The sequence below is a fragment of the Nipponia nippon genome, unplaced genomic scaffold (assembly GCF_047370975.1).
Source record: "Nipponia nippon isolate SJK-2023a ecotype South Korea unplaced genomic scaffold, ASM4737097v1 scaffold_2, whole genome shotgun sequence".
NCBI classification, from domain to species: Eukaryota; Metazoa; Chordata; class Aves; order Pelecaniformes; family Threskiornithidae; genus Nipponia; species Nipponia nippon.
The window spans coordinates 27,573,460-27,600,599 of NW_028262336.1; the positions used below are offsets into that span (position 1 = coordinate 27,573,460).

At 41.3% G+C, this 27,140-nt stretch overlaps 1 protein-coding gene across 4 annotated transcripts in view; it reads right to left on the bottom strand.

Moving 5' to 3' along the window:
- APP (amyloid beta precursor protein) overlaps positions 1–27,140 on the bottom strand; it is a 224,362-nt gene that overhangs the window by 158,138 nt on the left and 39,084 nt on the right. For all 4 annotated transcript variants that reach the window (XM_087755993.1, XM_087755995.1, XM_087755992.1 and 1 more), the window contains exon 2: positions 20,677–20,844. In XM_087755993.1, the coding sequence (XP_087612119.1) occupies positions 20,677–20,844 (168 nt within the window). The remainder of the gene's footprint in view (positions 1–20,676; positions 20,845–27,140) is intronic.

Sequence of the window (27,140 nt, forward strand, 5' to 3'; positions counted from 1 at the left end):
CACCCTCCTCGCTTCCAACATCTCAGCTGCTTCACTACTACACAGAGCTGCTGTTCGAGAGTTTCCTGCCATGAAACTCACCCACTATTCCCACACCTTTCACCCCAACTCTTGCCTCTCCACTCATCCTGGCATCCTGCTAGTTCCCATTTCCAAACCGTCTGCCCGCCCTGTGACTCTGAAGTCCCATGCTAAGAGGCAAACACTCTGTCCTCTTCTGCAAAGGCAGCACACGTTTCAGCATTCAAACTAGTTTCCTTCATTACTGATCCTATCCTATGGAAAAGAAAAATCAAAACAAACAAACAAAAAAACAACAGGGGTGTGTGCATGAGGAGATGATGAACCTTCTAGGCATTATCCACAGACAGGGGGAGGAGATGGGGGCAGAGAGGGAGAAGAGATCAAGACATTGCTGTGGTTTCACTCCTGGTCATAAGAACATGCACTCACTGCTTTTCTCTGTGAGCAGGGTGTATACAAAATCCTGTTATAGTCTCCCAAGTGCTTTTGGTATTGAAAGTGGTAGAAACAGGAGCTGGTTTTAGTACAGTGGCCAGCTGGGTTGGTTCGCCCACAAGAAGCTTCATGTGTACACGACCTCTTCTCTTAAAAATCTCTAACGTGGTTTTTATCTGGAATTTCACGGAAGACTGCCACTTACCTTGTAATTAAAGCAATCAGAAAAAGTGCCAGACACGAGGTAGCCTGCTCAACCCTAATTTACGCACAGGGCTCCGTGCATTAACACAGACTTAATTGAACACTTGCACGCTGGCTTTCCCCGAGTGCTTTCCCCTGCACATGGGGAAGGAAGAAGCCTATGTAAGCAGAAATAAAGCTGCATGGTCAACCACATTCTCCTCACTGCCTTTCAAGTCCATGATTTTATAACACAAATATGTTTGCATGCAATAAGAAAACCAAACCAAAAATCTTAGCCCTGCCAGGCAAATTCTGTTTACCACATCAGGTCTCTTAAGTCTCTCTTGTCTGATTACGGAGAATATTCAGCTGCTCATGCTGTAAAACCTCAGAGTAAACAGGGTTGGACTTATGGTTTCTTCTAAGCTGTTTCCCTGTCCACCTTAAGCACTTACTGGTTTAAATGCAACTAGCACTTCTATTCCTCTGTAGGCAGAAATTTTTATTCACAGAGAGACAGCAAAGTCCACTTTGTCAGGCCACCATAAGCCCATTCACAGTTTTACTCTGCTTGAGTACGAACACAGAAGATGAGACTACATCTGCCTGTTACTCTACAGCATTGCTAGAAGCAATTAACAGCTGGGGGGGGGGGGGGCTTTTTGGCCTTTTGTTGTTATTGTTTGTTTCTTTTAATTAAATTTCTGCAGGAATAAGGTTAAGTATTAGAGCAGTGAGATGGAATAATACCTAATCAAGTTAACAGGGTAATTTTATCTCAAAGTAACATATCATGTACAAAGGATAAGGACTGTCATCCTCCCAAGAGGCAAAAAACAGGCAGCCAGAAGTAGTTAAAAAAAAAAAATCTCCCCCTTTAGGCACGATAGAAGATTTCATCCATCCCATTCCCTCTTTAAGGGTTGCCTGAAGCACTGTGTCACCATATCAAGCAAGGCGGGACAGTGTAAGGAACTAGAGAGCCTGGGTCTGGTTTTCTGGCTTCTCCTGCAGGCTGCCATGCCTCCGACAGCACGCGTCAGTGGGAGGAAGGCAAGGCATAGTGCTCTCCTGGCAGTGGCTCCTTTCTTGATCACATCAATACACAAAATGTCAGTGATCTGTACAAGACATCTAATATACAAGGAGAGTGTTTAAACAAAACTGTGTTGGCTACAGTACCAGCGTCCAAGGGACTGCAAAAAAGGCTCAGCTACCTGACCTGGATCTTCAGGAGCAGTCCTTAGTAGGACTATTCTTTTAAAAAAAGCAATTATTAAAAGAAAAAACAAAAAAAACCCCCAAACAACCAAACAACAAACTCTGACCTTTCTTTTTGTTGTATAATCATGAAGAAGAAGAAACACTGTATTTTATCTCAAGCATGATATGTTTCAAAAAGGGCTGGCAGGGAAAGAACCAGACCTTGTGCCAGCAATTTCTACCCAAAGATGGGGTACCGTTCTGAAGGCATGAAATTAAGCAATTTAATAGCTTTGTGAAAATCAGTACATGTGGAAAGTTACAAATTCCTTTTCCACAGGTTTTGAAAGAAATCATCAATACAAATGGGTTATAATACACACTTTAAATCATCAATTTACCTACCTGAACTAGTTTCACAAGCTTCACCTAAAGAAACCTCCCATCTTTCTGTCAAACAGGAACATATGTGACTATAACAGAGTTGTTAGTTATGTTGAGTAGATCACAGTACAAAACATACCTAAGCAGTAGCATAAAATCTATGAAAATATACTTGAACAAAATGTAACTGTTCCCTATTCAACTGTTTCCAAGTTCCACTGCTTATGAAATGACCTACTTTATGTCAAAGTTGTCCTCAGGGCCACGCAAGAACTGTCATAAAGTAACAGGCCTGGGAACTCATTTTTAATAATCTAATTAATTTATGCATTCTTGAGTTTACTGTGGAACTAGCCAAAGGGTAATTTATTAATCTAAGAGCCTAGATTCAGTTGTATGCATGCCCCAAGAGACAAACGCGGCTGTGATTTCCCTTTTCATGAAATGAACTTCAGGCTCTACTACTGAGAATGTGAAGTGGTAATATAAGGTCATATTCTGAAACAGTGGTTGTACTCCATCATCCAGAATACAAGAAAACTATGCATAGTTTAGTCCTGGAGTGAAAGGAATACAGAAAAAGTGTGGGAAATGGGCAAGTTATAAACAGACTACCTGATGTTCTAAAATACAACTTGACCTTAAAAAAAAAAAAAAAATAATTACAAGTTGAACATGAAGAACAAAGCATAGGGAGCACATCTGCAGAAAACATTCAGATCAGTAACATTTCTTGTTTGTGAACGGCACAGGAATGTGCATTTAGTGTTTTATATTTTCATGTCTTGTATTGGTCCTTTGAAACAGGATACCTACAGTAATTACCTGAGTAGCTCTAAGATTACACTGCGTTTTTTTTATTTTAAATCAAGCAGCAATGTTTTTTAATAATTCTTGTTCTTGTGCATGAGATGTACATTTTATAGACTATAGCTTTAAAATACAAACACAGAATATTTAGTATCAGTATAAAATAGTACAAAAGTTTCCTTCCTAAAGAAATCACATCTTTCTTCACAAATATTTATAAATTTATGTTTGCCTCCAAGTTGTTAAGTCTTTCTCATAACGTTTGGTCCAGAGTAATCAGAACTGCCTTACCACTGTCTCGCACAGATACAGTTATTCCGCCTGCAAACTGGTCTCTTGGGACAGTAACCTGGAGAATACACGACTGAAGATATATCAGGCATTTCTTACTTCCATTACCAATATTAACTCTATCACAGATCAAATGAAATTCACCGTCAAAGCTCATCTACAGAAACTGTCACTAAGCATTTTCTGAAGCCTTACCTACTCAAGGGAACTGTAATTTGGAGCCGCTACCAAGACAGAAGTTCATTTAGTCTTTTACATTTCACATGTGTCTGTGTTTCAAATAGGGGAGACTATAACAGTGCTCCAAAACACAGACAATAAATTCCAGTACTGCAGTCTGAAAGCTGAATAAACACAACAAATGTACTCCAGCCTGATTAGATCCACATGGACTTATTCAGGATTTCATTTTAAATTTGCATTATACTTTAACCTGAAATAATTTTCAAATGCAGTAAATCCTTATCATACAAATGTTTGTACAAAGATATGCCCCCTGCACCCCTTAAAAAAATTCACTGAGAAACAAACTATTGGAGATATTTCAGAAATTTAGACACTACACTTTAGGAGATGACAAAACTTCCATAACACTTTCACTTGCTTCATGTATTCAGCTTTAAAGTAAGGATATTTTCAAAGAACTGGGTTTTTTCAGCCTTCCACCCCCCCCCAATTACTGCTCTCCTTTGTGAACTCCCACATAACTAGCTTCTTTTGACTCAGGGAAAACAGAAAAACTAAACCAAACCAATAACCCCAGGAAACGGTCGGTTTCTAAAGCAAGAAACTATATTAAAAAGTTGAATGTGTTTTCACAATTCCTTTCCAAAGCAATGCAGAACTTTGTAGAAGAAGAACAAAATGATGCATTATAAACACTGCTGAGACTTCTGCAGAAATTTGCTTCACATTTCCATCTTGGGAAAAAAGGTGGGGGGGAAGCCAGGGAAGGGCAGCGCGAGAGCCAGGCAATGGAGGCCTCAGCAGGTCACAAAAAGCAGCAAATCTGCTGAGGAAGCAGCCTGGACAGAAGCGGCGCAAATCCTGCTTTATATGGAACAGGACCTACTGCTCATGTCTTTGATAACACTCACAAAGCATTACTGAAAGCTAATGTCCAAGAGGATATTAAGAAATCTTCATTAACCATTAAAAGTATTACAGCTCCTCAGATCACTTAGAATTCACTTTTACTCATAAATTGCACTTATTGTTTCTCTAATTCTGCTTCATGACATTTCAAATCCCCAGGGTGACAGGAGAAGAGAAGAAGGGTATGGAGAAGTCTGTAACTACTGTCCCCTGCAGATGTCTTTGCAACAAAGCTTGGAAATTTGTCCAAGATGTAAAAATTCCGGCTTATTTTAGTAAACTGGTTGGCGCCTTCATTTCCAGTTGCTAAATTGGACTGAAAACCCAACTAATCCCAATTTTCTGCTAAATACTGTAGCTGCTAAAGAAATTAGCCATCATCCTGAGCCTGTGAATGATATCTATGTGGGCGTTTAACAGGAGGACCTCCCAGCCATCTCCCCTTTTGAGAACAAGGACTTTCAGCCACCAATCCTTCAGGTGAAGCTGTGCCCTGGAGTCCATGGGCATCCAAAACTGCCAGTTTGAAAACAAAGCAAGAAATGAAGGGGGCATCATCATCTGTGCTTTACCATAAAGCAAAGCCCTACCATCCCTTTTCTACAACAGACTTTCAAGTCTGCCAGACTGTGCATACACACACACACACACACACAACACCTGTAGTGGCAGACTGAGTTAGCCATGGGTCTGAAACCGAAGTACACATGCAGTGTCTCTGAGGGCAATTCAGCTGCGTAACACTTGGTTTGCACTCTTTTTTAGTAAAATCATAATAACTTATTACTGTTTTTTCAGAGCGAAAACCCACATGGCAGAAAATCCCCCTCTGTTGCTGTGTTATCACAGCAGACCCACCTGGCTTGGTTTATTTTCCAGCAGTGAGAACACATGAGGTGGAGCTCTCAGCCTCTCAGGCCCACGCTCCACCATTGCACATTCAAAGCAAGCCCCACTACTCACAGGCTCTGAGGTGTTCACAGAGCACAGGAGAGGTTAGGGGCCAAGGCTTTTGAGTAATTTTTTCACTGACACCTAATGAACATTGCTGCAGAGTTGGCTATTGAACCTTGTAGACATGAGCAGGAGAAAGGTTCTCAGAGAAGCTGCTCATAAATTGGTGTATAAGCACCAAATCTAGACGTGCATGAAGTTCCCAGTTGTTGGGCTGTCTATAGGCATCTGTACATTTAACAGAAGCAGCTCAGAAGCATGCAAACCAAAGAACAAACTGTCTTAGCTCTCCATCCCCCACCCAAAAAAGCAGCTAAACATTTTCTTGCCAGCCTTCTTCCTCCTGCAGTCTGTTCCCACACAGATGGCAAAACATTTTTGAGGCCTTGTACTGCATGCTCCACTGAAGTCAATGGGAACCCTGACACTGACTTCTCTAACACAAAGACTGAATCCACCAACTCAAAGAAAGCCAGAAAAATAAAAAGCTTTCTTTCCTTCTTCTTCTACAAAAGAACAATCTCAAAAGGATTAGGATGGTTGCCAAATGGAGAAACCAGAAGCACTTCAAATTGCTCCCAATGACTCAATTGACCACAGCGATGTTAATCCCTAGAAAACAACACTGTTGTGGCACAACATTAAGTTCAAACATATCCAACAAAACTTCCACACCAATATATGTAAGACCTTATTCTCAAGCAGAAATAGGATGTGCACTTCCAAGTGCCCAAAGGCATGCTGAGCAAAGGGAGCATTAGAATAAACTTTAAAAGCCCAAGTCAATTATGAATCTTCTGAGATGTGACGATTCTGAATTTTAAAGGACAGAGTAAGGACGACTGTAATCCTGCATCTGCTTTCCAACCCCAAAGACTGCGCAGCTGGAACACCCCCAGGCGCATGGCCCTCTGCACCATGCATCTCGCCAGCAGATCTCCAACCTGCTCGCACAACGGGCAAACACCCAGGCCAAGAGCAAAGAGCACCCACCTCAGCCAGATACTGTCACAGGGTCAAAAGGGCAAATATCATCACCACGCATTCTCAGTCCACGTACTGCATGAATCAGGCTTTCAGCATGAAATGAAAAAATGATGTCTACTTAACATGAGTAACGGCATTAAGAGGTTGCTGACAGCGTGATGCATCTACTTGCCAAGCTCTGACTTCTACCCTGGGTGAACTGCTCTGCTACTTGAAATCTGAACCACACTAGCTCAGTACGGTGGTCCCAAAACATGATACAAAACCAGCTTCTACTATCTCCAAGTACATGGGGGGAAGAGGTGAATACTCCACAGACATTTCTGAACTTCACACCCCTCAAGCTTGCAGTGTATTTTGCTCTTGAACAGGAAAACAATGAGGTTTGCAATAGGATTTCATTTCTGTTGAAGCTTGCACCCTGTTCTCACTGAGGCACAATCTCCAAAGAAATACAAAGACATAACCATAGAAAATGCTCTACTGTGTTAACAAGACCTAACTTCAGATTGCAAATTCAGCCATTCCTGACTGCTGGCACTATCAAGCTGGTCTCCTGTCTTGCTGATTGTTATTTTTAAGATATGCTGGGCTAATGGTATGGTAACGTTAAAAATCAGGAAAGAAAGTGTGACTCTGGTTGAATGCTCTTTAAAAAAGCCAATTGAGAGAGCAGGTCTGATGTGTAGCATCAGCCCTCTTCCTGCATGAGTATTCAGTTATTCCCGTGGCGGACATCAGTGCCCTCTGCACAGACAAAGAGCAAGTTCCTCTAACAGAGCCCTGCCGGGCAGACCCAGAAATACCTTTCACAGAGGAAACAGTGTACGAAAACCCTCAGTTACTTTACTTACTGCTGGGGGCGGTGTGTGTGTGTAAGTTTTAGCATGATGCAGATTAACATTTCTGATTCTGAAGCTAAAAAACCAGAAGCTACGAACGCCCAGAAGATGACGCCACACGCTGCGTACACAGACTGACAAAAGGTGTTGATGGAGCCTACCAGAGTCTACTGCCATTTCTCCTTGTTCACCATGTAACAACTCCCCAGTTAACCAGTTGCTTGAGGCAACTAATTAACATGCACTTGTTAGGGCTGCATCCAACTGAACAAGCTCAAAGCACCCACAGAACAGGACATTCTGCGTAGGAAAGCCCAGCAAAGGCCTCAAGCAAAGAGTAACAAGAAAGGGGCTTCAAGTGCTATTTTACAAGTACTATCAAACTCTACCTTTGGCATCAAACTGACTTGCCCTTCATCAAAAATGTTTACTACAACAGTGTTTAACAGATTGGCATCACAAACAGTAGCTAAGCAGAAAGACTTATTTTTTGTATTAACTGCTCCACAAACAGGTACATTTGGAGTTCTTGTGGTAATCACAACTCAGGCAGCAGTAATACAATCAAATAATTTTTGTTCGTGCATGATCCTCCAATTTGCCAACTCCTCAAAATACAGAAATAACTTTAATATTAAAAACAAGCATGATAATTTATCGAATGTCTCTTCTTTTACTTTGTTTCACAGTAAGCCTGGCAAACGATACGTTTAATTTAAAACGATCTTTGGCACCCTTTCTCCAACAGGAACTAAGTTCACTGAATTGGACTGAAGTAACAAGGAATAAATCAAGTTTGACCATTCTGATCAAGTACTTCTTGATGGAAAGGATTTTTAAACTGATGAGGAAAGAAGAAAAAAAAAAAAAATCCTTAACACTCCGTACTGCCTTGGCTCATCCTGGGAGAGAGATTACTTCTCTCCTCGCAGAACCACACCTACGCTTCTGTTGGAGCTTTCAGAAACGAAAAAAGCGTATCAAAGCTTTAAATGCTCTTATCTTCAGGATTACGTTATGATGCAATCTACTTTATTACCGCGCTCTATGGCTTCGCAGTTTCTGTTGTTTAGCAGGGTAACTGTTTCAGAGATAAGCTTTAATTTCTTGAGTACTCATGAAAGTGAGACATTAAACTAGACTGAAGTTCCCTCTCCAAAGACTAATCTAAGCAGCAAAGTCAATGTAAGGACTTGCACAGACTTCAAATAACTCTGTGTCAGACTCCTGGCGCAGTGCAGGCAGTTTTGCACCGATCTGCTGGTGCAGCCCTGTGACAACCACCAGGCTGACCCTCTAACACCCCCGTAAGACAGCCCAGCGCTTCTCCCAAAAGAAATTCTACAACAGGGCTACACAATGTGATAAATTATTACATCCCATTAATTTGCAAATATCGAATCCACTTCTGCATTATGCTTAAGACAGGATTTGTTTGCTAAACAGCAGTAACAAAGAACCCTAATCTTAGAAACCAGTGTGTGACACTGATGCTCCTGAGGCTCCTCCTTCACCTCCAGCTGCAAAACCCTGGCAGAAGCAAAAGCAACAGCAAAACCAGCAGCAGTTGGGACTCTATGTTGGAGATGGAGGGTCCGTATCCTTTTTTGCAAAATACTTATGGCAGGCCTGCAGAAGAAGAGTTTAGCAAATGACCCAAGAAAACTAAATTTCAGATCGGATAACCACTACAAGGATACCACATTACATCAAATTTCTCAGTCTTTCATTCATCTGTCAATTCTCCTCTGTCCTACCTGCTGTCATCAACCTGCCTAAAAATACCAGCCTTGTTCACATTTCTCTATTTTCACCTGCCTTCTTTTCTCTCCTTTTCTGCACAGATTCTGGTATTTTGAATCTATTTGCTCTCCACTTACGTTCCTACTGCTGCCCAAAATTAAATCATGGAGCCACACTTGCATCTGATTAATATGTGGCCTGTTCTTCATTATGTGCTTGATTTGATATCTGTCTTCTAAACCTAATAACATCCATTTTTTTTTCCCCATTTAAATTGTTCATGCTGTCTATCATCAGAGAAAACTTGCTGGGGAAATTCAGGTATTAACTGAGTGTGTTCTTCTGAGAACACATAGAACCAAGAGGCAGAAAGACATAGTGCCTTCAGAAATCTCTAAAAAGCTTCTCCTTCACAGGCTGTTCAAACACCACAGCAAAGCCATCCTCTGGTTAGCTGTCGTAAGAAGGGAAAGTCCTGCCCTCCCCTTCCACCTCTCCCGCGTTAGCACTGCAGCTCATCTGACCCTCAGTGAGCCGGGGCAGAGAGAGAAACTCATCCTTTTTTCTGCCTGTTTGCGGGGGTTAGCTTTGTGCCAGTTCAGCTCCCTATATTTCCTCATCGCAAGATCAGACATATGCTGAAATCTGGCAGAGCAGCAATGAGGAGGAGGAGGGGAAGAAAACTGACTCTTTCTGCAACAGCATGTACCGCTTAAGCTCAACACTTCTGCTAAACCGCTCTGTAGCAGCACTCCTGTTAGTTTGGGAAGAAACTCTAAAATTAGCTCGCACAACCTGACCGTCTCATAGGAAAGACTGTTTGTTCTTGCTGCAGATCTTAAGCTACAACAGCTCAAGATGCCAAAATTAGAAGTATGCAAAAGTGGGGACACTCAGGAACATTGAACCTGGCTGAATACAGGAGACTTCAGTCCACCGTGTCGCTCCGAACTCCAAACCAGAGCAGCGCTCTTGTAGGAAACACCTGGGCTAGAGGAATGAAACAGTGACAGGAAAACATCGCACCACTGCTCAACAGAGCGGCTCTGATCCATACTGGCACCAAAACCTCAAAAGCCATCTTCCAGACTTCAGCAAGTAATTGCCTTTTAGGGTATCCACCGATGTGTTCTCCACAATAGCTCAAAATGAGAGCTTCTATGACAATCTCCTCTAAAATACTAAAAAGTATACACATATCAACTTATATGGTATTATGAGTTTAGCTTTAATAAGATCAGTCTTATCAAATCCCCTTAGGTTCCCTGTTTAGAAGCATAAATGTAATTCCTACTTCTTGGATGATCCCTTCTGATTTTTTTTTTCCTCTTCGATGGAGTGTACAGACTTGCCAAGCTGTGTGGGAACTTGGACAAGCAACGGTAGCTGCAACACTTCACAGATGAAGATGAAAGGAATACACATCAAAATTAAATTTACCTTTTTTTTTTTTTTTTAAAGCCTGTAATTGGCTCAAAGAAGGAAAAGCAAAAAATACTAAAGGATCTTGATACTGCCTCAAAAAACAATAGTTTCACATGTGCAACTCGGAAATTGAGTTTACAAAGAAGCAGTTTATTGACCACAATTCTTTGGCAGAGCTGTCTTCCCAGGCCAAGTGGAAGAAGTGAGGAATAAACGGAAGAAATTAGGTGTTTTATAAATGCTTAGTTATCACTGTTCTCCAAGAAGACATATGACTTAGGATAAGAACCAAATAAATTAAATTGCATCGGTTTACATTCTAATAGAAACATCGTGTGGTTTCTGGAATTGGACATGTTGCATATTATTAAATTTCCACGGGGTCAGTGCTTTCCTGACCTACAATGATGTTTATAGGAAGAGAGACTATGCTGGCAAAAAAAAAATTTGTATCTGATCATATTTCCTCATATCCAGGTTAACAGTATTCATGTTTCAATACTCATACCCAGACAGAAGAAAAAATTTAAACATGGTATTATCATTACTGTACAAGTAATTTTCCTTTTGTGTTAATATATGCAACAGCTATTGGCACCCGCAAAATGCAAAGCTGATGCTTTAACAGATATTGTGATGCATCTTCTAAACACTACACAGTATCTTTCTAGTAGAAACTCCTGTCTTAGCTAAAAAGGAGGACACATTCCCTACCAAGGATTCACCCTAAGTCTTCAAAACAATTTGGAATAGTCTTAGGGACCTTAAATCCAGTGCTCTGGTTTCAGTCTCAACATTAAGCCAGATGCCTCAAGAGCTCTGAAAAAAAAAAAAATATGTAAAAATCTGAAATCCTCACCTTTCCAATTTTTTCCATTAGCAATTTGCAGTAACACCCCTTGAGTGAAATTCTCACCCCACTCAAGTAAAAAAAAAAAAAAAAGGGAAGAAAGAAAATTAACAGCTAAAATTCTGTTTAAACTATTAAAAAAAATGCTATATATATATAACGGATAAAAGTGGATAAAGCCATCAATAACTGGCCAGTTAATAATAATAATTGGCCATGATTATACATTAATTAATCCACAACCATCTAGAACAATATTCTGTAAGGAGCACACGTCTATAAAAACAGATTATGAGTGAGATTTTTTTTATTAGCCAGAGGTATACAGGATTTGGAAGATTAAAGCAGGTGCTCAGTACAGTACTAAATAATAATTTTAATTGGATAAAGGCTAACTGGACGATAATGCCACCATATGAATTAGAAAGCAGTGGCAATAAACTGCTTGGGGAAAAAAAAGGAATGTCCCAGAAATCAAGAAATATTTCCCCCATCCAACCCTGGGGCATTACCCTGCTATGAATTCAAGCAAGCATCACCTTTCTGACAGCTTCAAAGCTACGGAGCGAGAGAAACTTTCTTTCCCTTTTTTATTTTTGCCTGCAGAACTGACAACTGAATATATGTGCATAAGCCCTTTTACTTGCAAAGACAGACTTCTGAACACAAACCTATGTTGTGCTACCAATCTAGACAGGTCAGCCCACTGTCTGCTACTAATAAGCTTCATATACACTGTTATAGTGAAAAAACCACATCTGTAGTCAATGTTTCCCATCTCCATATATTTCAAAGTAGATGGGGGGGGGGGATAAAAAAGAAGCCTGCCCCCCAAAAGAAGAAAAAGAGGGAAAACCCCCAGAAGAGAGTAACACTACCACCACAAGAAACAGCAATAAGATATAGCACAGGAAAGCTATAGAGCCATCCATAAGGGATGCGGATGACCCAAAAAATACGGGATGCCACCAGGCATACTACCTATTCACACATACACCCAGTCATGTACAGAAACATAACAAAGACCACAAAGACCTGAAGCCCCTAAACACTCAAACCCACCCAAACCCTGCTAGTAGCCTCTTGGCTCCCAGGAGCACCAGTCCCAAAAAGGAGTCACACTTGCACCCATCCATCTGCAGAGGTACACCTGCAGATGCTAGAGCTGTGGTTTCAGTGCCTTTAATTGACACACGTCTGACATTGCCAGGGCGTGATTCCTGTCTTATTCCATCCCTTGTCCGTGTACTGCTAACACCTCTCCACGAGCCAGCACTAACACAGAAGCTGGATCAAGGAACTGACCTAGTTCTGAAAACATCCCTCACCAAGAATAAAAACCTGTATCCAAGTGGAAACTGCCAGGAGTTAAAGAGGACCCAGGATGACTTTAGGAAGAGTGGGATAGATCTGCACCAGACAGAAGTGTCCATGCAAGCGTGGTCTGAAAAGGTGGAGGAAAAGAAAGTAGATTAGCATGGGCATTTCCTCCTCAAAAGGGCTGAAATGTAACAGCTGTGTATTTATAACAGATTTTTCTTTACTTAAGGTAATCATCACACTTTATGCCTAGTATCTCTTAGGCTTATAATATCATTTATTAAAAGGAACAGCTGCTACCAGTCCACCTCAGAGTTACGTAGTGTAAGATGTTTGGCAGATGTATCTGTAAAGGAAATAGCGGACAGCTTACTACGATAACTCCGTATGTAAGAAGGAAAAAAGAATGGTGAAACACAGCAGTAGAGGTCCGCTGTGCTGTCCCCACCAGGACACCTTCTATGCAACATCACAGGTGCAGGAGAGGTAACATCTCTACGGACCACATACACAGCCCTCTCGGAAGTTTCTTGGGCTTCAGTAAGGCCAAGAGTTGGGCCAGTCGAGCTTCGCTCCCTTCTCCAGGCACAGACTTGTGCGAGCGTGGTTAGCCAGTCTTTTCATAACTTTAAGGAGCTAACCACAAGCATAGAGCACAGCATGCTGACAACAATTGAAAACATTTTCTTCTTGTCTTTTATATCTTCAATTTAGCAGACGTCTTTTGACATCTTGATCACATGCTAAATGGTTGTCTTCTTGTTCAACTATAAACCAAAAAAGGCAATAGGACTACCCTGCACAGCCACTGCATTCATATTTTTAGAGGACAGAAGAAACAATCGTATTCCTGGCACAAACGCTATGCTGGTGGAACCCGACGATTAAGTTGAGCCATTTGTCTAGTCCATCATATCTGTGAAATTCAAAATTAATCTAGGGGAAAATGCACCATTGCAGCTTCATTAAACACTGCAGTACACATTTACCTAAATATATATTCATGCAGACAACCATCTTCTATTTTCATCCTTTTTCCTCCCTCAGCCTCAAAGCAGAAGCACCCTCCTTCCACAAGAAAACCATGTTACTTCAAAAGGAGTTGGAAAATTTATCATAAAAACAACAACATACTGAGATCCTGACGTTTTTCGTTTCTTTTCAAGACATGCAAAAAAAGGTCTCCGTATGGAAAAAGTAAGAGGGGACCTTTTTATTATCAGCAAAAGAAGGCAGGCATTATCTTGCAACATATGCTCCAAGTTTTATTAGTCACTTGATTTGAAATACATTTAAATGGTAGACTACAGTCTGGGCTAAAAAGCCCAGCCTTCTTTCTCAAGAAGGTTGTATGGTGAGCATACTAAGGTTTAACTGCAGGATAAATACACCATCAGTAGGAGACCCTGCATTTCCAAAATCTAAGCCTCCATTGAAGCAAATAAGATTTAAGCGCTGGCAGACAGAGTGAACTAATTCAACTTCTGCTGTGGACCAAAAGCTAAGTAAAACAAAAGACCTCAATAATCAACACAGAGAGTGCTAAGATACCGTTCACCCAAACTTTTAAGCATGACTGTGCACATCTCAGAATATACCAACACACATTTGCCTTGAAAATGTGATTTGTTTTTAAGGACAGTCTGTGCTGCCAAAAATCTGTATGTTTTCCATGATGTTTCATTAAATGGATCATTTTCCTCAGAGCAAAACGTATGGCTTTTTAAGCTGCTGAATTTAGAGTAGCATAGGTTTAAATTTCATTTTCTTCTTCGACACAGTGGCTATTTGGTTTGAGAAACTAGAAAGAGGACATTATGCAGCCTAGATAAAAACAATTCATATTAGGATGAAAATGTCAAGGTAACATGGAGAGAAACCATTATCAAAGCAGCAAGACCATTTTCATTGCGTCTCAAATTCTCTTCTCAGAAGAAAAGGCCAAACTATTTTTTTCTTTATAAAATCTTCAGCATCCCTGCCAGTTCAACCAACCCTTTACCAAATCTCTAGAAGCTCCCAAGGACAAAGACTGGAGAGGGAAGGAACTCCTGCCATCAGTCCTGCCTGCCTGCCTGATTCAGCCCAGCGTGGGCCCCAGGGCAACAAGCACAGAAGGATTATCCGAGCTGATGGCAGCAGGGAGCCAAGCAAGTAAATAAAAAATGAAGACGGGGCAGTTGTTTGATGGCCCTTTTGGCCCATCTACAAAACAGAGGACTTGAGGACTACTTTGAAGCCAGAGGTTGTGAGGTAAATTAATGTGAAAGCCTTATTGTGGTTACATCCCAGCTTGTCCTGGATCCGGCTAAGTGGCTTTGGGTTTCACCAGCAACTTACCTAAACACATAGCATAAACACAGAAGATTTGAGCAAATTACAAGACGACCCTTTTTGGACGTATTGTGATTAGAGATTAGAAATGTCAACATTGTTCTGTCACCAGTTATAATGAATTATCTGTTATCTGAATTTACCCTAGTATTTTCTGCTCCACATAACACAGAGATATAGTTAAGAGCATAGTAGCATGCATTTATCTTTTTTTTTTTTTTTTCTGGAGAGGACTTCTGTAATAACTACACATTTAGTGCAAGATGCTCATGGATCTCAATGATGTTTAGAAAGACTGTGGACACGTCATGACTTCACAAAAGAAATCAAGCAGTCATGATGGGGTTTCAGAGATGCCAGGTAAAACGCTTGCCAAAGCCAACATATACTCTACATCTGAAAGTTAATTCTAAGCACCTAGCCAAAGATCTCGCAGAGAGGCAGCTGCTGATCTCCAGGCTCCCAGGTTTACACTCCATCCACTCAACCATCTACGTGACATCCAGACCCAAACTAGTTTCACTATAGTTTTGGTTTGGTCTTGGGGGAAAAAAAAAAAAATTCAGAACCATTCGTTTCCATTCTGTTCAACTCCATGCATACCTATAATGGAAATGAGCACCTCCAAATTAAACTAAGTGGGGAAAAAAAACATGCATTAGACAAAATGAATTTTTTGCCAGCTGTTGAGTGTTGTTTTTACAATTCATTTTGGACACTGAGTTCAGCACAGACGGCAAAATAATTTCAGTCCTTCAAGGAACTCATATAATGTATCCTAATTACCAGACATAAAATTCAGCACACAGTAGCTGTTCAAAATTGCTAATATAATAAAAACATACACCAATATCTTCCATCTGAACACTCATTCCGTTTGAACAGGGAACTGAGCACACCTAAATTAACTTCCTGCTCTGCATATGCATGCGGCTGAAAACACGTACTTTGCCAAAGGGCAGGCTCCAGATTGGCTTTATGAAAACTGTTTAGCAAGACAAAGAACTGACTGGCCTCCAGCACCAGCACGGCCTGCTCCGAAACACACCTTCCTTCCACAGTAACGTGCCACCCCGGTGTGTGAACGTGCGTGGGTGGGGGTACCTGTTTTTTTTTCCACAAAACAATAAAAAGCAAAATTCAGGAGCAGTGGTCCCCACCTGTTTTAGGACATCAGCTAACCACCCATCAAGGGCTGTTAGGCAGAAACTTTCCCCAGGGGGCTAGTTAACCAGTAATAGTGTATGGCAGGGTTTTTCCAACATCCCTCTGGAACAGCTGGTACTGCGCTGTCAGCAGCAGCACTAGACTGACTGATGGCTTGATTTGAAGTGTCAGCTAGCACACTCACAACACCTTACGGCTTCTGGCACATACACAGGTGTAACCACTCCCTTTACATTAATGCAGCATTGCTCTAGCACCTGCAGCACTTGCATTTCACAGCTGTTTGCAGATCAGGCCCATGCCATTTTACTTTTCAATAGTGGGTACAATTAATATAGTGGCATACTAGCTAGTTTGAGATTAAAAGATACCACAAGTAAATTGTGCTTCTCTAACCAGCACCTCATTCCACCCAGGAAAGCTTCATTTTGCTGTATTTGGAAGAAAAAAAAAAAAAGCCACCAGCTTAGGCTGAACAAGGGAGAATATGCAGATTTGAAGGCAGAGGAGATGGATGCGCTCTGCTTCCAGAACCATTTCTTGTGACTACAACAGCAGAGTTTAATTGAACTCAAGGAAGTTAGAAGGTAGCACTCAAGTATCTTCCATTTCCATTCAAATAAGTAATGTACAGTCTGAGCTTTGTCATCTTTAAACTGTGTGATGTGTTGTCGAAATATAAATCCAGACAGTTCCTGTACTGCACTGAGCTCCCACTCAAAAGAAGTGAAGCAACAAGTGACACACATCTTTAAAACACGTAGGTGGTTCTGCTTATTCCCCGTTCCTCCCTCTCTGCCCCTGCAATGCTCCTCTACTGCTGCTTCCTGCATCAAGACTTGAAAAGCCACCTACGCTGGCAGTGGATGAGGAGAGGCAATGATGACAATCTCAAGGAAAAGATTCAAGGCTCGCAGTAAATGTAAGCTCTTCTGTACTTCCTGCACCTTCCAGCCCAGTGCTCTGCCCACCACTCAGGCGTCTGGCCTGGCGTCGTCAGGAAAAGCTCTTTTAAAACAGCTTATAGGGAGGCAGAACACCACATCTACTTGTAAGTTCTGCTGAAAGGGGAGATTTTATTCTTTATTTTTTGCAAGATACCTTCCATGGAAGAAAACAAAGCCAGAGGCTACAGAGCATATAATTTTGGATTGACTGGAATTTCCTGCTAAAAGTTACTAACTTGTATTATTTTAGAGCCAAGGAGCCACAGAGCACGATCTCCACTGTAATTTCTACCCAGTTGGCTCCTTTCAGTATGCCGCTGGTGCAGGAGGAACTGCGTGCATAAACTACCTCTACAGGATCTACTGGAGTAGAGCATCATCTCTTGCACTACAGCCATAATCACAATGCCTGTTGCAGAAGCACACAAGGTATCTGCAACAAAAACTAGGATGGACAGATTTCTCATTGGAGATGCAGGGCAAAATCTTACCTTCCCTTGCTCCCTGTCATTCAGGGCTCCACTCACAGCTGGGGAAAAACCCAGTACCTTAGCAGAGTGGTACTAACAGCTGCTGCTACAGCAAGACCGAAGAGCCAAGGAAGCTGCCATGGTGCCAGGGAACAGGAAAAGCAGATTCAGGCAGAGTACCTGTCTACTTGATCGGCAGAGCACATACGCTCAGCCTTTGCCTATACTGAGAAAAAAAGCACCCCAAGAAGTAGCAGTCCTCCTTTTGGGGGAAAAAAGGCAGCAAGAACAGAAGAAAAGGAAGGAAGGAAAAGGTCGTATTTGGCAAAAGTAATCAAAAAGGAGATTTTAATCTGCATACTATTCCAATGCAAGAGGTACCACATCTCAGCCTTGATGCCTATTGCTTCCTGCTAATGGGAAAATGCAAATTTACCCTGTTCCCTGGGCCTGACAGCAAGCGCTGTCTCTCAGCCCATGTAAACAGCAGAAGGTAAGAGGAAAACAACCTCACTTGTTACCCCCAGGATAGTAAGCATATTTGGAGCATCAAGCAATAAGGGGTTCCCCACAGCTGAGAAGCCACTTTGAGGTGCATTCACTAGCACTTCTCTATAAATTCATTTATTTGGTAGAAGTGGGTGCTTTTATCCGACTCTTCTGTTGCTCTTGTCAGGTCACGGGAAAGTTAAGCAGAAGTAAAGCAGTAGTGCCCTTTGCCAGCCAGAGTCAAAGCCCACCATGCTACAGACCCGGCCGCAGGGAAGACTACAGAGAAGAGTCGTACTGAACTGGGAGCTTCTTTCCACCCTGCCGGGCTGGATCAACCTCCATGTGACTTTTCGTTTTAACTTGTTGTCAGCAGATCCGACCTTCCTAATATTTACTATCTATTTCTGAATTTATTACCAGTATTAAAAAAAATAGGGGCTCACATGATTCCTCCCCATCCCCAAACCAGCTGCTGACAGAGAGCTCTGGTGCTGTCACGTGCTTTTTCACCCCAGACCAGTTTTCCCCTTTCTCCACCAGTGTCCTACAGCCAGTTGTACTGTGCAGCTCAGGTGTGTGTGGGGAATAAGGACAGGGCAGGACAGCCAGGACATTGGCAGTTTCCCACAAACAGATAGCCTACTGGTGAGCACAGCAAGGAAAGGGTTTTTAGCCAGATACCCACAGCAGAATTGCTCACTTGAAGTTAATGAGAGCACACTGCTTAATCACACACCTATAATAATGTAGATTGACTGAAAGCAGTAAGATGCCCACCCCATTTTTAGGGAGCAGACCCACCAGCACCTTGCCCCCCAAGAAGGCAGAACTCTCTACACTGTGCTTTTAACCATACCTAAAGAGACACTCCAAAATCATGATGTGATCATCTAATATTAAGCTAATGAACTGTCAGCACACAAATCAAGGCTACCATCACACTGGAGTTAAATATTTATCCTTAAAAAACACAAGTAACAGAAGGTCTCTCCTCTGTTTCTCCAGTGAGGAGAAAATTTCAGATTCACAAAAAAATTCAGGTTAAAAGAGAGCTACAGAGGTCATGGCCACTCTCAAGGCAAAGAATTTTTTCCTCATGTGCAGTCACAGCTTTCCTTATTATTCCCTTTGTCATCTAACAGTATATGGCTACTACCTTCTGACTGCTTTTGCTTTCCTCTTCACTTTAGTTTTAAGAGGTGGGTTTTTGTTTGTTGGGGTTTTTTTGTTTTTGTTTGTTGTTTTTTGTTGTTTTGTTTTGTTTTTTTAATGCCACCCAAAACTTCAAAATCACCTGACATTCAGCTGAGATTTGCAACTCCCAGTTCTTATTCTGGAATCCTTCCCTACCTGCAGCATTTGTAACTGAACTGCCGCCCTACTGAGCTATTCATGCCTTAAAACCATCCAAACTTTCTGCTCTTACTTCCTCTAAATTCACATATTTCTTTCTGTAAGTTTAGATATGTCTGCTACCTTGTGGACTTTTATTAAGTGACTGTCTACACTTCTATCTCCTTGTTTCTTCCCCCACCCTCAATAATATCACTATGCATAAATCAACTTTAGATAATTCAAAGGAGACAATGGAAAACCAGAAGAACCTTCTGAAACCTTACTAGTAAGGTTAGGCTTGGTATTTTTGCTAGTGGTAAACAAAAATATTACGAATCTCAGAAACTAGTATTTTTAGTAAAAAGACAAAGCTACTGGCGAAGAACTGATTTCAGTAGCCATTACAAGTTCTTCCTTAAAATGAATATTCTAGACCATAAAGCCCAAACTCAGGAAAAACAACAAAACACTGCAAGAAACAGAAGGAACAATCAATGGGTGAAAGGACAGGAATGATGCTAAGAGAGCAGAGATCTGAAGAGTTAATTATCTTGCTTTCTAAAGAGGCACTTTCACAGGAATTGGTTTGACATTTAGGAAGCAAGACAGCTACCACTATGGCAATAAGCAGTAGTCCCTGCTTAAAAAAAAAAGCAGAGATGGTGTAGAAAGACATAAGGACCAACGCGACTCAAGCCATGCCCTTTTGTTTCATGGCATGAAATCCACATTTTCTTTTCAAACTGTCACACGCTGGTACAAGGTTATCATGCTATCACAGCATGGAGACAAAACAAAATTAGATCCACAATCTGTTCTTAGGACATAAGTGAGTGGGTAATACGTTTCTGCTCTCAAATATGAAATCAGTCATTGTGACTTCATCTGTAGGGCAAGCTTTTTCTATTAAGAAACTCTGAATGGTTCAGTGTGCAGCAGAGACCAATAACACCAGACTGACCCAGTGTATTTCAGTATCATGGTAGGATGACAGAAGACGTGTTACAGCTGACTCTTTCAAGATCAGCCCAGAAAGAACAAGGGCATTTTAAATAATAAACTGTCACCTCAGCTTTATTCAAAATACTTCATAAGCAAGAAGTTCATTGTGCCTATACTATACAAAATTATCCCCCAAGGGCAGAAGACAGAGGGACAAAATTGTCCAACAGCCTCAGTGACCCCCAGCAACCAGGTTTTGAAGCTGTTTTAACAGGCTCTGAGGAGAACCTCTTTAAAAAGGACAAAAGGGCAATGGAGCAGAAGAAGAAAAAAAAAAAAAGAAAGGGAAGGTCCCTACAGACTCAGCTCTCCAGCATGCGTCTGCACTTTGGTGCTTCAGAAGAACAACCACCGCAGTGGTTCCAGAAGACAGTACTTACTTCCTGGCAGTACTGGAGAATCCCTTCCTTCGTCCCGATGCAGGTCTTCGTGCCAGAGGGGTCTGATTCCCACTTTCCGTTCTGCACATTCATGTGCATGTTGAGTTTCCCACAGAACATGGCGATTTGAGGCTCTGCCAACAACCCAGCGTTTCCGTCAGCAGGCACCTGGGAGGAGGAAGAGGGGGGGGGAAAGGATTTAATCTCGCATAGAATCATAGAATCATTAAGGTTGGAAAAGAACCTTAAGATCACTAAGTCCAACCGTTAACCCAGCACTGCCAAGTCCACCACTAAACCACGTCCTCAAGCACCACGTCTACCCGTCTTTTAAATACCTCCAGGGATGGAGACTCAATGCCTTCCCTGGGCAGCCTGTGCCAGTGCCTGACTGCCCTTTCGGTGAAGAAGTTTTTCCTAATATCCAACCTAAACTTCCCCTGGAAGTTTACATCTGAAAGTTCAGTCCATCCAAAGCACGAACAGCTGAAGCAAGCGTGAACCAAACTCTAGGCTTACCCACCCATGACAGCATAACTGAAATTGTTTGATTTGGGCAGATTTGAGAAATGTAAATGAGGTCTTCACAGAAATCCAGAACAAAATAGTGTAACACAGAGTTTAAAGCTGTAAACAAACTCTTCCGGGGCCCAAAATAATCACCTTATCAACTTGGGATAAGCACAGAACAACACGCATAGTTGGAGCATGATAACAGAAATTTAATTTTCAGAACATACTTGGTATATGGGGGGTGGTGTCACTAACAATTAGCAAAAAAGTAACACGTTTTCCTCAAGAGTTTCCTAAAAAAAACCCAACCAAACCTCACAATGTATCTTTTTTCAAGATCCTCTCTCTAGTTCATGCCGATGTTGAGCACACAGGCTGTATTTTATCATGCCTTACAAAGGTGGTGGGTTAAAAGCAGCAGCTTCCACCTAAGCTTTGCTTCGACTGAACCTTAAAATGCAGTGGCTGGGGTGCTATCAAAATGGGACTGCTCGCAGCAAAGTATTACAGAATACCATCTACCCGAAACAAGCACGGAAACACCCAGGCTTGGCGCAGTCCCCCCCGAAGCTCAGCGCTGCCCCTCGCCGCCCGACCCACCCCGCGCCAGCCAGCTGCCTCCCTCCGCGAAACGCCCCAGTGCTGCTGGCGTACGGAGCCAAACATCAGAGCTGCCCTCAGCGATTTCCCAACTAGATGCAATTCTGGAACATCAGTGAGCCTCCTACCTGCATTTATAAACCAACTTAACCCTCCTCCCCCACGAACTTCAACATTGGTTTAAATCCCTCCCACGGGACAACAGCGTTAAGGGAAATCAAGAGCTCTTTTTCTTTCAGCCCTCCACCCTCCGGTGTAGCCAACCTCAGAAGGTACAAGCTGAAAGTACTCACTTCAGTTTTACCACCTGAGAAACACAACGCAAAGATAAATCTCCTCTTTGGGTTAGGTTCCTCAAGAGAGGAGTCAATGGCTCTCCTTTGCCTCTCAGGCTCCAAAGGTGAGCCCGTTGCATTCAAAGCACAGCAAAGTATGCAATTAGGTTTAAATATCTATTTTTAACTTTTAAACTTTCAGTGAGAAGGCTTCTCAAGGGGAAAATTAAAAACATTTTAAAAATTCATGAAGAACTGAAGAAATAGAATTACTGTCTTACAAGAGGTATGCAAACCGCGTATCTTAGTTCCCCCACTCTGTTTAAACAAACACAAAAAAACTTCATGAATTCTAAATGCCTACAGTAATAACAAAAAAAATCACACCAAGAAACATTGCAGGAGTCAGCATCTAACTACCCTATTAGTTTAGCATTGTAAGTTAAAATGGCACAATTAAAAGAAGTATTTCAGGTTGGGGTTTTTGGGGTTTTTTTTTGGGGGGGGGGTTGGTTTTTGTTTTTTTCTTTAGAAAAGGAGAGAACACGTGTTTTTCCTCTATTCTTTAAGATGTTAACATGTTACCGAAATTTAGCTTAAAAAAATAAAGCAGGAACACTTCTACCGGCAGAGACCTCCCTTTACTATCTCAACTTCTCTTCTCCCGTGGAACTAGTAAGCTCTGTATGATTTAACAGTCAACCATCGCTGTCCTTCCCCCAGGTAATTAAGGGAATTTTCTAGTAACTGGGATGACACCTTGTCTGGCTTGCCGTGATCAGTACAACCATCACACGCTTACTCCTCCTAACATTTTCAGAAACTCCAGAGAGCATCTCAAACGTGACACATCTATTATCACTTGCAAAAAATTCTCCAAATTCATGATTTTTTTTTCTTTATAGATGCAACACAACCCTATCAAAATTCCAATAAAAACAGAAGCGAGTCCTTCCACAGGTAACGTGTGAATGTGAACCCTATTCACAGTCCGCTCCTCCAAATGGGATCTCTATTAAATTAATAAAGCAGACAGCAGTCATACTGTGGCAGTTTTTAAATTTTTTTTCACTCAAAAGAATAACTTGTAAATTTATGGAGCCCTTGCCTTGTGGCTTTATAATAGGGAGCTTTTTGGTATTTTTTTTGCCTTAGCTAGGAAGACAGCTGAAGTTGGTGGAAAAAAAATGCGTCCGTTTACTCGGAGTGCTATCAATCTAACAGCATGACAACCTATGACTGTCTACTTAAAATCTCATTCCCTTCAGAAAAGACATGACATCTCCCAGCTTAATGAAATTACCAGAGCAAGTCATGATCACATTTAGCTTTCTATATTTTGAGCTGACAGGGCCATATTAATGAACTGCTCAGCATAGCACTTCATCTTATTGATTAGGACAGCTAAATGTTTCTAATCATAAAGAAATACCTGAGCAATTAACAGACACTGTAAACAGAACTAAAGCATTTAGATTAGGATCATGAATAATTCAAATACTCAACTTCCCAAGTTGAACTCTGTTGGAGTGTCCTTACAACAAGGATAGTAGGTTAATGGATTTGTCTGTTATATCTCCAGCGAAGATGCAACACTGAGCTCTCAAATGAACTTTCTGTAAACACCTCGAGTGGAAATAACACCTTTTTAAACATTTTAGATCAGGAAAAAAAGACACACATTATACTATTTAATATCTAAAGGTAAGTACTTGCTATCACTATGTGGTCCTGGTGTTTAAACTAAGCACCTCTCACCTTTAGTAATAAGCAGCAATTTTATACATTGCATTTTCAGCATGGCATCTGTGAAACTTGCAGTGACACTGCAAAGTTTTAACAGAAGAACAGATTCATTGTTGAGACAGCCTTTGTGCTATCTCCCTGCTCTTTAGATAAAACATGCCTCTAATCCAAGATTTTTGCCATCTGATATTTCATTTCTGGAGAAAATAAGAAGTTGATCTGCTATGGCACTTTTTCTGATTGAAAACTGGCAGCTCCCTGCTTATCAAGAAATTACTTCTGCTGCAAAATCCACAGAAGCAGCCGACATCGATGGAGGCTTTTCTGCAGAGATGATGGCCAAAACACAACAGTTAAGCCTAGGAGCATTTTCTTGATGCAAGGGCAAAGGAGGAGTGCATTACCAGATCCGACCTTGGCCTTCCCCATCCTAGATTTAGAGCTTCTGCTGTGCCTTCTGACGACACCTGAGCAAGACACTCCTATTAAGAGTGTATGACTAGAAGATTTCCCTTCACTCCATTTTGCAAACATATGCTTCACAGCATTGTTACTTCTATTTTCCCAAGAGTGAATGTGTCACAAACACAGTGACTGACAGTGATTCTAACATTAAAAAAAAAAAAAGAAAACATACATTTTTCACATCATTGGCCAAAAACCTGCAGCTACTGCATTAAGCTATATATTGTACGCTGCTCTTCTACATATTGTTTTCCTCTGCAATCATTCGGACTACAACAAAATTCAAAAGAAAAAGCTGAAGTCCATAAAGCTAAAAATCCATTCTTGGTCCAAAATAACTAATTATGCTGAATAACAGACAGTTAAGAAGAGTATTTCTGATGCCACATTTTCTGGTTTCTTCCCGTTTCTCTATGCAGCCCTCCACGGCAAGCCTATGTAACACACAGCCTTTTATTAATTTTACCAAACAGAGTGAAGTAGCAAATGAACACTTGTTGGCAAGACACACCACGCTGCCCTTCTTGCCAGTGCCCCGCCACTGAACACAAGAGCATTCCCAAGGCACCTGCTGAAAAGGGTGTCTGGAAGAGATCATCCTCACAGCCTTGAACTTTTGGGGATCTATTTTAATCCAGGACACATTCCTAAATTAAGAACAGTAAGTTAAAGCAATTAATTCAAGAAAGCATTGTTGTCATTTAGTGTTGTAAGGCTGATGGCTATGAAAGGAGAAGAATACGAGATACATGAAGCCTCTCACGCTCCTTTGGTCTGGACTGGCACTGGTGGGGGTCTCTTGACGCTTACTGCCTGAGCCTCCTCTCTAATCTGGGGTCTCTCCCACCTACACAGCTCCAAGTGTTTTAAAAACTTTACTACGACAAGTAATCCCGAGCTGATAAGGCCCGCGTGCCAATTTCCAGCCTTGCACTGTAATTCTGCTCAGATGTTCAGCATGGCATCTATTGGTAGGAAAAAAGCACAAGAAACCGTAAACAAGGGACAGTCTAACAAAACTACTGCATACCATTTCATCCCTCGTGCAAACATCCAGAAGCGTTCACCTCCAACACGCTCACCTGCAGGTCTCATGGCTTTACACAGATCTTCCACCTTCAGCTCTTACGGCAGCCTCTGCCACAGATTTTTGCCTCTCTCCCAACTTAACAGCTCAGAAGACTAAACATGCATAACTCTTCAAGCTATGTATTTAATGTACATCTAGGCTATGCTGCCATTTCAAGACTAAGCTTTACCCAACACTGCAACTACATTTTCATGGGGACGGCTCTAGAAAAGCTTTCCAGGGAATGAAAGGTGTGCTAGAAAGTGCTGGTGAGTCTATCCTGAGATCTCCAGGTAAGGGACTAAAAATGTCACTTATATATTGCACATCACACGAAGAGAAAGAAACAACTTTCTCTTCAGCCCTCTCCCTTCCCATCAAGTTTGTCTTGAAGACCTCAAGTAGCACAGCACTTTGGGAAGAAATACAGCACTTTGGGAAGAAATACAGTTTGGTTTTCTCCCCAGGCATTGCATCGTGATAATGCTTCACTATCACAGCAAAGCCAAAAATAAAAGATTAAACTTATCTGAGATAACAACTAATTTCAAGAGAGATCTCTAGTCTGCGCAAGTTACCGGTAACGTAAAACCTAATGAATTATTATTGATTTTAAGAGAGACATCCAACGCCATTACCTTCACAACGGGGACTGAGCAGCAGTATTTCAGGGGAGGAAAAAGTAGCACTTCTTTGAAAACACATACACTTAGAAAGATGAAAAACAACTCAAAAAAAGGCAGGAGAGTGAAATGAGAGTAAAACTAGATGCAGTGATAAGCAATTTGTCCCATGCATGCTGTCATAACATTTTAAACACATGAATTCGTGAATCACTGGTCACATCAAAGGTATATCCAGCTAAAATAAGTGAGCTGGTCAAGAATTTTATGTATCATTCAAGTTTTCTTCAGAGCCAATGGTTTCATTTACTTACATTCATTCCCTGCCAAGAAAAATTATCTGCATTACAATGCCATTAAATAATCTAGAGCACCTATCTACACAGACGAGCAGCTTCTATACAGTAATGCTGAATAACATAAAGCTACAGTCCAGTTAGTTACAATTAACGCCTGTAGTGGCAAATCTCTCCTTGACTAATCCTAAAGCTCTCGGGCGGATTAGTCTCCCAAAGAATAACTCATGTGACACAAATTATATTACCAGCAACTATTTGCTTTATTAGTATTCTGCAAAAGTAAAAACTCCAAGCATATTAATGAAACTGTAATCACATATTATTTTGTCTACTTTGCATATGACCTCAAAGAAGTAGCATGTGCTTTTTTCCCTGCCTCTTGGCAAATCATTAAATAACAGTTAGACCAATTAGCATGCTGTCCCAAGCTAACTCCAAAAGTTATGCTCAGATTTTCACAGTATATCCAGTTTTCAAAGACCAAATAAAGCACTACTCATCACTTTTACAAGGCATACGGATCAGAGATCAATTTCTAGAATGGGAACTACCTAAATTTGAAAAATAGCAACTACAGGATTCTGAAAAAAATTACCTCAATTGATCGTACACTATCTAGAGCTCTCTGTAAATACATTAGTCTAGTATGTCACCAGACATTCAAGCACCAGCCTGACATTTCTGATACAGAACACAAAATTATTAAATTGTTATACACTTTTTAATTATTAACTTTCAAAAGTGTAGTAAGGGTACAAGTTCTGAAAGAAAGGATGCACGGCCATGGAAATGCTCAACGCTGACAGCTGGTTCTCCCTCAGAGAGTTTCAGCATTTCAGAGGCCTGTCTTCCAGCCACAACTCATTTCACTTTG